The sequence below is a fragment of the Schistocerca americana genome, chromosome X, assembly GCF_021461395.2.
Source record: "Schistocerca americana isolate TAMUIC-IGC-003095 chromosome X, iqSchAmer2.1, whole genome shotgun sequence".
Classification (NCBI taxonomy): domain Eukaryota; kingdom Metazoa; phylum Arthropoda; class Insecta; order Orthoptera; family Acrididae; genus Schistocerca; species Schistocerca americana.
Window position 1 is genome coordinate 89,375,115 of NC_060130.1, and position 15,415 is coordinate 89,390,529.

The window sequence follows — 15,415 nt, forward strand, 5'->3', positions numbered from 1 at the left end:
CACAGCTACTACGCTCAGGTCCAGTGACGGCAGCCATCTTTAACGCAACTGCCGCTAGCGCTCCTTACCGTGCGATTCGGCACTACAGAACTACGCTAGACAAAACTTTATTTCCTTACAAATTGACACTACAGTCACCTCTGTATGTGCTATGAATTAATTTATACGAATTTTCAAAATTGTAAAGTCCTTTTTGAAACATCCTGTACTGTCCGTCGCACTTCAGCTGTCAAGTACATTTGCAGTTGTTGCTCCATTTCACTCGCACACTGCGATGCCTCTGCTATCCCTATCGCAGCATAACTGTCTCTGCAGGAAACCCGGAATGTGTAGTCTCTCTTGACAGTCTGCCACTCTTGTTAGGCAATGGTCTTAGCGTGGGACGACATATATAACTTTCTGAAATCTCTATGTACTTACGCATTTTCCAATGAATCTTTACCACACATTGGCTTCTCCTAAAATTAGTTTTGTGGCCATTCTATTTCACGTCGTTCCGAACGATTACTTGTAGTTATTTAACGTTTGTTGCTGTCTTCAGTGATAGATCACTGGCAGCGTTATCGGGCAGTATTGTATAGTTTCTCCTTTTAATGTGCAAAACGCTACATTTACTTACGTTCTGGGTCCCTGATCCAATCATTGATTCTCTGCAGGTCCTTCCGTCATTTTGCTACAAAGTTCTGTATGCTTGTGCGTGTCTCGTCAAGAAGTGAGGCTAAGTTACGATTAATACTGTACAGAGTCACCTCGACGTGTCAGATCTGTTCTGAAGTAATTTTGTCATTTAAATAAGTTTGGCTCGGTGTTACATAACTTTCGATGCGAAAGAATCAATGTTAAGTGCTCGATACGCACAGAGATGTTCTCGGGCCTGTGCGCCATGCGTTGATCTAGCAGTACACTTAAAGGCTCTTACTGCTCGTAGTCCAATAAAGCAACTTGTTAACGCGTCGCCACGGTTTATATTAGAAGGCCACGAACTGGCAATGGCTTCGATTTGTCCTCTCCATCCGACGAGTGTACAAATGTTCACCACTTTTTGCAGTAATACAATAACTCCGGGAAAGAATAATGATTTCCAAAAGCAAGATAGTGAACCAGAAACGGAATGTATAATACGAGAAATCAGGAGAGGTTGCAAGGAGCAACGTAAAGTGACAGTCGTATTTATGCTGTACGTCCGGGAGCACCAGAACCAGGTGGCTGGCTGTTCAACAGGCTGCAGCAGGTGGCTCCGCGTGTAAACAGACAATGATCTTACACAACACACACGCACGCCAGCCACTGCCGGAGAAAAAGCGCTGCGCCCCGTGTGCGTGTGTTTACATGCGCGGCGTCGCGTGTAGAGGAAAAAGGTTACACCGTCTGTCCTAACTGCAAAGCTAAAGAAATGAGACCGTCGTTTAATTAACTCCACAAGGAAAGTAGTTGTACATGACGTTCGCCGGCCGCGGTGGTCTCGCGGTTCTAGGCGCGCAGTCCGGAACCGTGCGACTGCTACGGTCGCAGGTTCGAATCCTGCCTCGGGCATGGATGTGTGTGATGTCCTTCGGTTAGTTAGGTTTAAGTAGTTCTAAGTTCTAGGGGACTAATGACCACAGCAGTTGAGTCCCATAGTGCTCAGAGCCATTTGAACCATTTTGTACATGACGTTCCTCGGAGTACCGACGTTGGAGGAACTGAAAGCAAAGCCTAAATTCACTACTGCGCTACGAATGACATTCGACAAGATACCAGTAACTTCCAAATCGGATTGATGTCGCCTATATACAAAAATGTGAAACAACACATTATCACGTCTAGTACGGTGTAGTAAACAATTGGCAATCACAACAGCTTCCAGTCGTCTCGGAATGGCTAAATACGGGTCCTGCGTGGTTTTAAAGCGAAGCTTGTACTACTCTTCCTGCAGAATAGTGGCCAATTCAAACAACGATGGCGGAGGTGGACAGCGATCTCCAAAGGCTCAATAATATTGAGGTGTGATGACTGTGGTGGCCAGCAGAGAGGCTGTGTAAACAGCGGCCCTGTCGCCATTTGGGAACAAATATTGTACCGTGGGATGTCACATGATGCGACCCTGGGTCCCATGGAATACCACGACATGGCTGCGCAAATTGTAACAAAACACTCGGCATGTTTCACTCTTGCGACGTAAACTAGGCCAGAAGTTGGAAACAGTGTGGAAGAAGACTCATTACTGTTAAGTGATTTTTGAATTCCGGTTTGCCCTGCGATTCGTAGCTTAGTGTTCTTTTGAGGCCGAGAAGGTTTTTGCGTGCGACACATTTAGTTACTTTTCCACCTATCGTCCTCTCAGTTTTCGTCACAATTCTCTTCACTCGCCGTCTGTCACGATCACTCGACACACAGTTTCGTCCACGCTGTGGCTTGGTAGGCGACGTTTTCCCGCTCTTCGTGTATGTAGTAGAAATGTTCGATACGGTAACTCATGAAACACCAAACACACCGTTCGAATTCACTTAGCTTCGACATAACTACAAAGACCACTATTCTGATCACGACTGACACAACTTATTGACAACTCTGCCAATTACTTATTATGTTTTAAGTTTATTTGGGAAAAACAATTATCAGTTTTACAAAATGGTATCTCGTAGGGCCACTGATAAAAGCGGGTTTAAGCACTGTGGCGCTGATGTAACTTACGTAGTTTTGGAGCACTTTCCCGGCTCACATGTAAGTTTTACCTCTGTTTCTGTTTTTATTTCCCCTATTTTGATTCTAAATTATCACAAGTCAAGTGTTTTTGCTACCACCGTCCGGTATTCGTACCTGACTCGGTGTCACTAAGTTCAGTAAAAGAAAGCACAACTTGGCTTACTAATTTCCTCTTTTTGGCTCTTAGTATTTGCTATCGTTGAAGAACCGACCATAATGACCATGTCTGTCTGTAAGATCTTAGTTTTTCGTACTTTAGCTGCTCTCGAGTGACAGTTATAACAATTGTGTCACAAAACGGTGGTGACATTGTGGCGATATGTAAAGTTCACGTCAACGCGAAGGTCGATTGAAACGCCACCGTGCTTTACCGCGAATGATCCTTTTGGAGGTGCTAAGCCCTTGAAGTGGCTGACCCATCAAGTACAGTCTGACGTGTACACGGAACCACGGTACAACATGGAATTTTTTACGTTAACAAAACATTGCCTATATGCACAGCGTATAAGAGAGCAAATGTTTCACGGATGTTTCCGCTTGTAATTGCCTAACGTTTTTCTCTCTCCCTTCTCGGAGCCTTTTGTCAGCATGACAACACATGTCTTATATGAGATTGTAGGCTGGTGTTCTCATTTCGATGTCGCGGTGTTAATACCGGCGCACGCGCGGGCCGTCGGCAGCGGAGGCCATCGTTAGGAGTGTTCGGTGCACTGTGTGTTCAGGCACAGCATGTTACTTCCGCCACAGTTGTTCGTATGTCCTGGTTGACCAGTCTGGCCATCCCAGACATCTGCAGTGAGACGTGGCCGCCCAACCGCACCACGTCTGGACGCGGTTTCGCCTCGTGTCGAAGACACTCGCCACAGCATTCCTCGAACAGCCGACACGACGCGTAATGCTCGTGCTGAGCCTCCGGGCAATCACAATCTGCCGTAGGTCAACCTCGAACAGATCGTGCACCTTCCTCATTCAACACACGGAGAGCACGCTCAGTGATACTACCAGTAGTCACTCCTCAGGTTACGCTGCTAACGCCTGGTCGACTTATACCGATAGTAGGTCGGTGGTCATAATGTTGTGGCCGATAAGAGTACGTGTAATTAAGAATGAAGTTTGCACAGAAACCTTAGAGCGCGTGTGCTACTCGCACTTGTCCGGGATTTTTCGTATTCACGAGGTGTTAGTACCAAAGCAGACTGGCGGCTTCAGTTTCCTGTATCCTTTAGAAACGTCACACCTCCAGTAGTTTCTTACGACTTGGAGTGATTTTTGTAGGTCGTTTCTTGTCGAGTTCTCTAGTGCCTGCCATGTAAATGCTAATAATCTCGAAGACAGTACCGCAGGTGCAGGTGCCTTGTGACGCTGTGGTGGTGTTTCAGGGCAGCACTGCGAGCTGCAGGATCACTGCGCGTCGATGCCGTGCCGCAACGGCGCCGACTGCACGTCGATGGGCGACACGTACAAGTGCCGGTGCGCGCCCGGCTTCGTGGGGCCGTCGTGCAGCGAGGATGTGGAGGAGTGTCGCGACGACCCGTGCGTGCACGGCAAGTGCGTCAACACGCACGGCTCTTACAAGTAAGTACTGCTCTCTTTTTGTTGCGTTGTTTCGACCTAGCAAACTTCCATAACACGATCATCCTTTGCACCTTGTAACTCTTATTTTACGTAATTGTTACGAAGAAATGGAAAGGAATTAGATCGTATGTAAGGCATCGTTTTATAGTTTTGTTATTGCCTGAAATGTTTCAGCACGTTGTGTGCTGTCTTCAGTAAGATTTTTCTTTAATTTCTGTTATAAAAAATGACTGTTACATATTATCCTCTTCTATAGGTTATACGAATTTTTGGCCCAAAAATAATTACCATTGCAAAGGAGCTATATTAGATGTCGAATATTGTATATTAGTTTACATACAGTTAACACGAGTGGAGACTTTATTTGTTGTTCACTAAAAGTACTTAAAGATTTAGGTCTAGGATACTGAATTTGGAAATAATAGAGATATACATTTGTTCACGTATCTCACGTGACGTTATTAGTTGTGCCTGCTGTTAGTTTTATATCCACCACATATTCCACAGCTTCTGCAAACAGTGAAACGTTTCCTCTTTTTCTTCCAGACTGGGGATCGCTATCTATCGTGCTATCTAGTGTGGTACTTACGGTCTATTATGTTGTGGTATTGCTTTCCTTGTTAGTGACGCGTTCAAGCACTGGTTATTTTGCTGTTGTCAGTCAGCAAAGCACAAGGTTTCTGCTGCCGTTTCACTTGTTCTAGCTATGTGTTGTTCATTTGTTTCGTTGGGAGCGAGGTGTACGAATGTGAGCCGCAACACCTCAAACGAGAAATGCAACACCTGGAAACTGTTCTGAGGAGCAATGGGTGCTCCTCAAATTACATTAGAAGTGTAACAGAGCCAAACACTCGGCGAAGTAAGGAACCAGAAAAACAAAAGTCGGGTACGGCCTTTCTGCCATACATTCCCAGAGTGACGGACAGAATCGGCCGTATATTGCGCAAACACGGCGTAAAGACGATTTTCAAACCGACAAGGAAGATCAAAGAGTGTCTTAGATCGGCGAAGGAGAAAAGAGACCCACTTGCAATGTCGGGAATATACCGTATACCATGCACATGCGGAAAAGTTTGTCGGAATGACTGGACGATCAATTAACACCAGGATCAAAGAGCATAAGTGACATTGCAGGTTGGGGCAGGTGGAGAAATCGGCCGTGGCAGAGCACGCACTGAATGAGACCGACCACGCAATAAAATTCGCCTACACGGAAGTTCTGGCTGTAGAGAAGCACTATCACACGCGCTTGTTCAGAGAAGCTGTAGAAATACAAAAACACGCAAACAGTTTGGACAAGAAAGAGGAAAGCCTTAAGGTAAGCGGATCCTGGCTTCCCGTACTGCAGAGAACGACCGTCGCAGGTAGCGAGAGGAGAACCGCACCGGAAATGACCGCGGAGAAGCCCTCGGACGTTGGCGCGCCAGGTACATATACTCTGCGGCCGCGAGCTCTCCTCCAGTTCACCACCGGTAGTGATGGGCTAAACTGCGATTTTCCGATATCAGTGATTTCTGTGAATGCTACTTTTCAGTATCTGTTATTCTTAACTGTGATTTGTCGTAGTTAAGAGTCGCAGTTAAGGAACCTAGGTCGTGTATCCCTCCGCCACTGCTATTTCTGCTACTTCCGCTATTTCTGCGACTTCTGCTACTTCTGCGATTTCTGCGACTTCTGCTACTTCTGCGATTTTTGTGACTCCTGAGATTTCTGCGACTTACCACCGTATGAAAAAGTTACATCTGTCCACACAGAAAATTGCATCTCAACAAACCTATCATTGGTAAGTATGTTTTACGTTTGTTCTTCCGTTGGCTTTAATTTTGTATTAAAGAAACAACTGTGAAAATATTAATAGTGTAATTAATATGTAAGTAGCCATACAGTAGCGTAATAGTTCGTGTTTATAAAATGAACTCTAACATATTGTTATGTTCACAGGTACCCGAACTACATTTCAGTCACTCAGCAAAGTGATAACTCAAAATATCATTGTCAACAGATCTGGAGAAATTGCCACTGTGTCTTTAGACCGTTTTCGTCGGACGAGAGGTTTGTTTCTAAGTGTTTCGATGGACTTAATTACTTCAGTGAGTTCGTTCTTGCAAATGTGAAATATACCCCATTCAGTGGCTTTCATTAGAGCAAATATTAGCAATCTACTCTCAATTATATTGCTTGTAATTAGTGACAGCAAAAATTGTTTAATAATCCTTGTGATTTTGCAGACACAGTTCTGACTCTGATTAGTGGTTGCTGTACGTATCTATCCACATCAAGGCTGTTGAGGGAGACTCGTGAAGATTCAAGACAACTCTTAGAAGATTTTGCAGTTTAAAAGGGACATAATTGTGAAATAAGTTTGCAGATGAGTGATTAAACTGTGTTTTATTGAAGTTGTTGTGCGATTTTAAAGGAATAATAAATGTTAAATACAGTGAGTGAATAATGAAAATCTCATTTTCCGCATGTTTAAGCCGTCCTATACCCGTAATTTTCCGCCACTTATTTACTGGTAAACACTAGTTGGAGAGTGACATGCCCTCCGCTCCCCTCCCCTTCTCCACAATCTTGGTGTGACACTGACCTGTAACATATCCCAAAGTCTACATTATGCATTTTGAGGCTGTTGATATGAAAGTGGGAAGTACAGATCTTCCAGTTAAATCAGGAATAGCTTAAGTGCATTACTTGAAAGTAACACAGGAAAAGCTCACTTATGTAGGTGGTAGTAGTGTCGGCAAAAAGTTCTTGTGTGTGAAGTTGCCATGTAGAACACCAGGTGTAAAACTTTTATCCCGAGTCTTGAACTGTGTCGGAACAAAAGTGAGGCATTCATATGACTCAATAATACTGTTTTCATTTCACTACACTTATACAGATGTCTGAGTTCTGCTGTGTTAACATTGCAAAGTCCTGTAGGCATGTGGAGTATTAAGCAAAACTGTCATATTGGAAGCAGAATCAAACACATTTGTTACGTTACTTGATATTTTCAGGAGAAAAAAGCAATGTTGCTTCTTAATATAATACTTTCAGAGTCACAGCTGTGTTTGACCAACAATAACTGATGCTGAATGTGCATGTCGTCAGATAATGTGAAGGGCTTATTTCAGTAGTGGTACAAGTCCATTACCTCCACTTTTCTGTCTATAATGCTTCTGAAATTAATGATCCAAACAAACATAAATAAAGGTTCATCTCTAGCAAGAAGCCATATGCTTGAATATTTCTGGTATCTCAACTGCAGATTTTTCAGCGCTCGTTTAACTTTACGACTCTGTATCTCAAAATGAACAAAAATGGACTTGTACCACTAATGAAATAAGTCCTTCATATACAGCACACCGATCTCGTGAGGCACAAGGCTTTTATAACGAAATACGTACGTCGGTCAACAGATGGCACTAGGAAAAGAATATTAACTGCGCTTTTTAGTTGCTACTTGCGACTCTTAGTTGCGATTTGTCACAGAAATCGCAGTTTCTCGGTAGCGAATAGCGTAGTGTGAACTTTGCTAAACAGATGGCACTGCTAACTGCGCTTTTTAGTTGCTACTTGCGACTTTTAGTTGCGACTTGTCACGGAAATCGCAGTTGGACTCGATAGCGTGTCGCAGAGATGAGCGTAGTACGAACTTTGGCCAACAGATGGCACTGTTAACTGCGCTTTTTAGTTGCTACTTGCGACTTCTAGCCGCGACTTGTCACTGAAATCGCAGAAAGCAGTACGGAATTCGGCCAACAGGTGGCTCATGGCGTTGAATGTGAAATGCTACTTGCGTCTGCTAACTGTGACTGAAATCGCAGTTAGATTTTGTAAAGTTGTTATTGTGATATCTGTGACTTCTCAATCACTGTGATTTCTAACAGATACGCGATTTCCTGCCCACCACTAACCACCGGCAGTGGAGGGTGAAGCTTTGACAATGCCAGCCACTCGTGCTGGCGAAACGTCAGAAAAATCATTAGATGAACGCCGGCCGAAGAACCCGAGACAGAAGCCAGTAGGCAGTTTGCCAGTGCTAAAAATTTTAATTTTTTTAAATGAAACTTTTTTAAAATGAGTAATGTTTATTACCAAAGTTTCCACTGCTTTGAAATATTGGGTTATTATAGAAATTGGGAAAAACGACCAGCACTACTTTACAAAAACGCCTGCAGTTAGAAAGCAGCAAGAAACACACGAGCTAAGAATTGGACAGCATTGCAGAGAGACGCCGTGTGGCGTGGCCCTCAGCTGGCCCCTCGCTGTCGTCATCGTATTATAGAATGATGCCATCCCTAGTTTGGAAGTGCAGCAGCAACTAAACATAGTCCTCCATTGGTTTACAAGATTAAACGCGGGAGGAGCCACAAGATACTTGCGACGTGTCATATATGGAGAAAACGGTCACAGTGTCCCTTGTGAGAGAAGGTAAATTTGATTGATGTAGCTATAACTTTCTTGACGCGCTATAAACTTTGGATAACAACTGAGCCGGCCGAAGTGGCCGTGCGGTTAAAGGCGCTGCAGTCTGAAACCGCAAGACCGCTACGGTCGCAGGTTCGAATCCTGCCTCGGGCATGGATGTTTGTGATGTCCTTAGGTTAGTTAGGTTTAATTAGTTCTAAGTTCTAGGGGACTAATGACCTCAGCAGTTGAGTCCCATAGTGCTCAGAGCCATTTGAACCATTTGATAACAACTGAGATTTAAATTGTGGTTGCTCCAGGGTGGAATGTCACCAGCTAGTGACCTTCCACTCTCGCCGCCGCCGCGCCCATTTCCTTGACTTTGGCCAGACTTGTCGAAGACTGACTTCTGCCACAGTCTCATCCCCATATCGATCGTAATGTTATAGTTCATCACCTTAATCGTAATTTTTTAAATATTTGTCCTAAGTCTGCGTTTTTACGCAAAGTAATAGCAATAAAAAACCGAAATCGGTTATTTTATAAACCGCTTATTTTGAGTGGTTTTAACGGTAGGGTTAAACTGGAGACGTAAAGAACCGTTATAACCGATAACGCGTTGTTTCACCGATAATCGCCGTCCAAACGACTAGTTCCTCCCTTTCTTTCCTTATTCAGCAGAGGTGGTCTTTGTTATAAACTGAGCATTTAACACTTTAAATGTCCTCCGATTTGGCCTCGAGTCTCAGATATCACGCCACATCACTCGATAACGTGTTACCAATTCTTCGTGTTCTTCTTCAGTCATTAGAGAGGTGCACTACAGTGGAAAGTACCAGAGCGTTTGTCGTTTCTCGTAAATAACGAACTGGGAAGAATCGGCAGTGGTCATAAATTGCCACATTGTCTGATTTCGTGGTACGAGATGACCAGCGCTGGCCTTTTAGTCTCAGTCGAGCGGTCCGTCCATCTTTGTGGTGGTGTTCCACTCGGCCAGTGAGTGGAGAGCTGGAATGTGTGCCGTTGTGCCGGCCGGAGCGGCGGCGTCGCGGACCCGCAGTCAGCATCTCGCGGAGAACAATGAGCACAACTGCTGACGTGTCGCCGCTCCCACGCTAGCTATTATTTTTTCGCGTTTCGGGACTATTTGTTCGTACTTGGCTTTTCGTACCGAGCGACTGACCGTTCGTTGCCCTATCGACTTCTCGTTCCGCTGTCGCCCCAATAGCGCGACGCAGCGTTCGCCACTCACGGGGCCTCCAAAATCGTGTGTTCAGAGATGTTATACGTCGAACAATTTCGCCACTACAGAGGCTTTAACGTCATCCCACAGTCGTGGCCATTCCTGGATTGTTGTTTTCCAGCGATATATGTGCCTCTTAGACGCCAGAGGGCCTCATACGGGTGTTCGGAAATTCCCGTTACAAATATCTAGAGGGGAGTGAGTACATAATATTTTGATCGAGAACCCACGTCCAAAAACGTACCGGTTCCGTTCAGATTATAACACGTCCACGTCTGCTGAGGGGAAGAGGTGTTTGTCCTGGTACAAAGGACGATGTGTACGCATGTTCAGGAATTTGAGCACCGGTTTGGTATCGACGTGCTTGCTGGTATTCTGGAAGGTCGTGTTATTGGGCCATACCTCCTTTCGCTCGAGCTAACTGGTGCTGCATGCTTGGTCTTTCTTCAAAATATACTGGACCCATTCTTGGAGGCTGTGTTATTGAATATCCGTCAGGAGATGTGGTTTCAGCACGATGGTGAACCACCTCACTTCTCACGTGCGGTTCTGAGACATCTCAACAGACGTTATGGTGGAAGATAGATAGGCCGAGGTGGTCCAAACGCGTGGCTGCCGTGATCGCCAGATTTAACATCTATGGACTACTTCTTGTGGGGTCGTTTGCCAAGTTTGATTTACGAGAGTCTCTTAGAGACAGAGGAAGATCTGCTGGCACGAGTTCTGACCCCTGCAGTAGGAACTGAAGAGATACCAGGTGGGATGGAGAGCGTGTACCAGAAAATGCTTCGTGGGTAAAATGTCTGTAACAGTGTTGGTGGTCGTCACATCGAGCCGCTGTTGTAATGCATCACTACTGTTCTGTACGTACAGTATGCTGGGTTCTCTCTTGTTCGTGAATAATCTAAACACATAATGTTTAATTGACAATAAAAACAAATGTGTTTAAGTGATAAATGGATGTTTCGCCACATTTCCTTTCCAGTTGTTGCCTAATAACTGTACTGCGTCACGGTTAATTAAACTCCTCAAGCAGAAAGATGAGTTAAACATGTGAACTGAAACCGTCGTACAACGAAAATGGTACGTTTCTGCGTACGGGTTCCTGTTCAAAATATTATGCACTCACTGCCCTCTACAAGAGCTAGAATTTTGTAACCGGCATGTCCGAACACCCTGTATGTGCCCCTTTGACGCAAGAGGACATCATACAACAGACTTACCTAGTTTGAGCTGCAGACGAATGTCCGATCTTCGAGAATATGGTTCGTCGTATAGCAAAAGAGTGTTGTTATATCGTTAGAGCGTTACTACAGGTCCCAAATTTGGCCGACGTGTGATGCTGCATTTTCTTTGCACTGCTTATCCCGAAGCCGAGCCAGAGCCATCTCTGGCTACAACGGGCTTGGAGTAAAGGCAGTGGCGTTGCGGTTGACAAAAATACTTTCTCGCGTAAATTTGGACTACAGTGTTGACTCAATATGCGGGAGACGCTGTAGTGGCGAATTCAGAATCGCAGAGCGGTTTGTGCAGTATCATATCGTGATGATCTGAGGCGCCACTCGGCTCCTTGGTCGATTCTGGATTATTCTTATTGTGGGGCAATGTCCACAATGCCTGGTAGGCGGGGAAAGCTGTAGACGCCGAAGTGGTATCCTTCCATTGTTTTCTTGTCCTCTTCTGTGGAGGACAGGTTCAGGCTCTTCCAGCTGACGTGGCGTCAGTTTAACATGTCCGGCGCTTCATCGGCCACAGCTCGAATGAATGTTCTTCTCTATCAGTACATTCGTAGGCTGTTTGGCGCTATGCCATAAGATGTAGACGCTCTAAAGGAAGCTGTCCTATCTTGGGCATGTAATATTGTCCTGTGCAGATCCATAACTACAGGTAGAAGATACGTTGATTCCTTCTGGGTAATGATACTTCTACGAATAATAGTACGATTTCTACAGATATGTTTTTGACGACCATATCATTATTAATGTACTCTGTAGCCTCTAAAAAAAACTATCGTGTAATTATGTACGAGCAGATTTAAAAAAGTAAGTAATATATTATCATGACCGGCTAAGTAACTTTACGTATACACCTGTATTCTCAACCAGTTTCAGTTTTAGCAGCCACCTTCACAGAGGTAAAGTTTTACATCGATAGATCAAAATACGCCAAAATCAAACAAGATATAGCTGTATACCCAGTACAGACTTGCTCCATAATGACCTTCAAAACACTATGAATCATAAAAGTGCAATAGTGTATACCATGATTCTTAGTTTTTAACAGCTAAGAATCGTCTAGTATACAGTAATGTATTGTTACGCATCATAGTGTTTGGAAAGTTATCAAGTATGTGTGTGTGCTATTATGGAGCAATTTCGTATTGTTTGTTGTGTTTGAATTTCAAGTATTCCTCATACACTGTGTGATCAAAAGTATCCGGACACCCCCAAAAACATACTTTTTTATATTAGGTGCATTGTGCTGTCACCTACTGCTAGGTAGTCATTAGACATGGTGAGAAAATAGAATGGGGCGCACCGCGGAACTCACGGACTTCTAACTTGGTCAGGTGATCGCGTGCCACTTGTCTCATACGTCTGTACGCGAGATTTACACACTCCTCAACATCCCTAGGTCCACTGTTTTCGATGTGATTGTGAAGTTGAAACGTGAAGGGACACTTAGAGCACGAAAGCGTACAGGCCGACCTCGTCTGTTGACTGACACAGACCGGCGACAGTTGAAGAGCGTCATAATGTGTAATAGGCAGACATCTTTCCACACCATCACACAGGAACTCCAAACTACATCAAGATCCACTGCAAGTACTATGGCAGGAGGGAGGTGAGAAAACGTGGATTTCATAGTCGAGCGGCTGCTCATAAACCACATATCATCCCGGTAAATGCCAAACGACGCCTCGCTTGGTGTAAGGAGCCTAAACATTGGACGATTGAACAGTGGTTGGTTGGTTGGTTGGTTTTGGGGAAGGAGACCAGACAGCGTGGTCATCGGTCTCATCGGATTAGGGAAGGATGGGGAAGGAAGTCGGCCGTGCCCTTTCAGAGGAACCATCCCGGCATTTGCCTGGAGTGATTTAGGGAAATCACGGAAAACCTAAATCAGGATGGCCGGACGCGGGATTGAACCGTCGTCCTCCCGAATGCGAGTCCAGTGTCTTACCACTGCGCCACCTCGCTCGGTCGATTGAACAGTGGAAAAACGTTGTGTGGACTGAGGGAATGCCCGGTAAACGTCATCTGCCAGTGTGTGTAGTGCCAACAATTAAATTCGGAGGCGGTGGTGTTATAGTGTGGTCGTATTTTTCATGGAGGGGGCATGCACCCCTTGTTGTTTCGCGTGGCACAATCACAGCACATTCCTACACTGTTGTTTTTAAGCACCTTCTTGCTTCCCACTGTTGAAGAGCAATTCGGGGATGGCGATTGCCTCTTTCAACACGATCGAGCACTGTTCGTAATTCACGGCTATGGCGGAGTGATTACACGACAGTAACATCCCAGTAATGGACTAGCCTGCACAGAGTCCTGACCTGAATCCTATAGAACACCTTTGGGATGTTTTGAAACGCCGAATTCTTGCCAGGCCTCACCAACTGACATCGATACCTCTCCTCAGTGCAGCACTGCGTGAAGAATGGGCTGCCATTCCCCAAGAAACCTTCCAGCACCTGACTGAACGTATGACTGCGAGAATGGAAGCTGTCATCAAGGCTAAGGGTGGGCCAACACCATATTGGAATTCCAGCGTTACCGATGGAGGGCACCACGAACTTTTAAGATTTTTTCAGCCAGGTGTCCGGCTACTTTTGATCACATAGTGTATGTCGATGTACAGCTTTCCCCACGTAATGATGTGCGCTAGAACTGAAACCGGTTGAGAATAAAGGCGTATACGTATACCTTGGGGGCTTAAAACGCATTTCTTCAAATACTTGACAGCCGTAAAAAGTTACCTACCAGAAGTCGTTAATAACTTGTTGAATGCTGCACTACGCCACAAAGTGACACTGTTTTCCCCCACACTGTCACAAAGTCTCTGTAAACAAGCGATGGGACGTTCTACTAATCGTTCAATTCCTCGACGACAGAAATCCGCCCCTCGATCACGGAGCTGTGCTAGAAACTGTGTGAACGTCCTCGTCACCGGAAAATCTACCGAGCGAGGTGGCGCAGTGGTTAGCACACTGGACTCGCATTTGGGAGGACGACGGTTCATACTCGCGTTCGGCCACCCAGATTTAGGTTCTCCGCGATTTCCGTAAATCGCTTCAGGCAAATGCCGGGATGGTTCCTTTGAAAGGTCACGACCAATTTCCTTCCCCATCTTTCCCTCGACCGAAGGGGCCGATGACCTCACTGTTTTGTCCTCCGAATCAATCAATCAATCAACCAACCGACCAATTGGAAAATCAGCGATTTCCGCTAACCAGTTCCTCGATTGCTTAGACATCGTCGTATGTGATCGATGTTGATAGTCTTCCTTCTTGATCAGCTTAACCCACGTCTGTACCGGGTTGGTCAAATTGTTGGCAGCATTACGCTATGTCTGGACGCGACCTTGCATTTGGTTCACACACTGCCTGAATTTCACGGTGAATCTGCCTACAATTAAGACAATTTGCTCACAAGAATCGCGCTGTTCGCCGTACTTCAAACTTTCGAGTTCGTTTCCAGTTGTCACGCCATGTAACTCCCACACTTTGATGTACTTGTATCCGTACCGCAGCAGAACTGTCTCTGCACAAAACTCGGAGCATGTACTGCCTTCTGACAATGCGCCATACTCGATGCGTTTGGGGTGACATGTGCAACTTTAAGTCCCTCGTACTACCTATTGTAAGGAAGCAGAGACTAGGTTACATAGAAGAAAATAATTAGAAACCGTTCAAAAAAAAATTGTCACTAGTATTGATGTATTGAGCCCCAAAGCGGGAAAGCTACTGCATATATATTGTTTTTTTTTTTTTTTTTGTAGCTTGGTATGGGGAGCTCCGAAATTTAAGCAGCAGCGTCACTGAAATGTAGGAATTGTTCTAAGGACTGATCATTTCTGACGGTCTCCTCTACAGCTAAATGCCATGGAGGACGCGAATGCGAAAAACGAGTATACCTTTGTCACTTATCTAGATATAACGTCTCCGTTTTCAGTTGGTTTATAGCGCAAGTGCCGGCCGAAGTGGCCGTGTGGTTAAAGGCGCTGCAGTCTGGAACCGCAAGACCGCTACGGTCGCAGGTTCGAATCCTGCCTCGGGCATGGATGTTTGTGATGTCCTTAGGTTAGTTAGGTTTAACTAGTTCTAAGTTCTATGGGACTAATGACCTCAGCAGTTGAGTCCCATAGTGCTCAGAGCCATTTGAACCATTTTTTATAGCGCAAGTAAGAGCCTGCATTAGCAGTTTATACTGCTATTAAGTGTCTGCAGCGAAAGTGTTGTCTTCGCCCTCATGAACTTCGACCACAGCAGAATAAATCATTCTTGTATACTGGCTAGAATTT

General features: G+C 45.1%; 1 protein-coding gene across 1 annotated transcript in view; it reads left to right on the forward strand.

The window, feature by feature from the left end:
- The window catches only part of LOC124555824 (neurogenic locus Notch protein), a 166,616-nt gene that overhangs the window by 46,481 nt on the left and 104,720 nt on the right, over nucleotides 1-15,415 (forward strand). Inside the window, exon 4 of the mRNA XM_047129891.1 lies at nucleotides 4,065-4,260. Coding sequence (XP_046985847.1) covers nucleotides 4,065-4,260 — 196 coding nt within the window. The remainder of the gene's footprint in view (nucleotides 1-4,064; nucleotides 4,261-15,415) is intronic.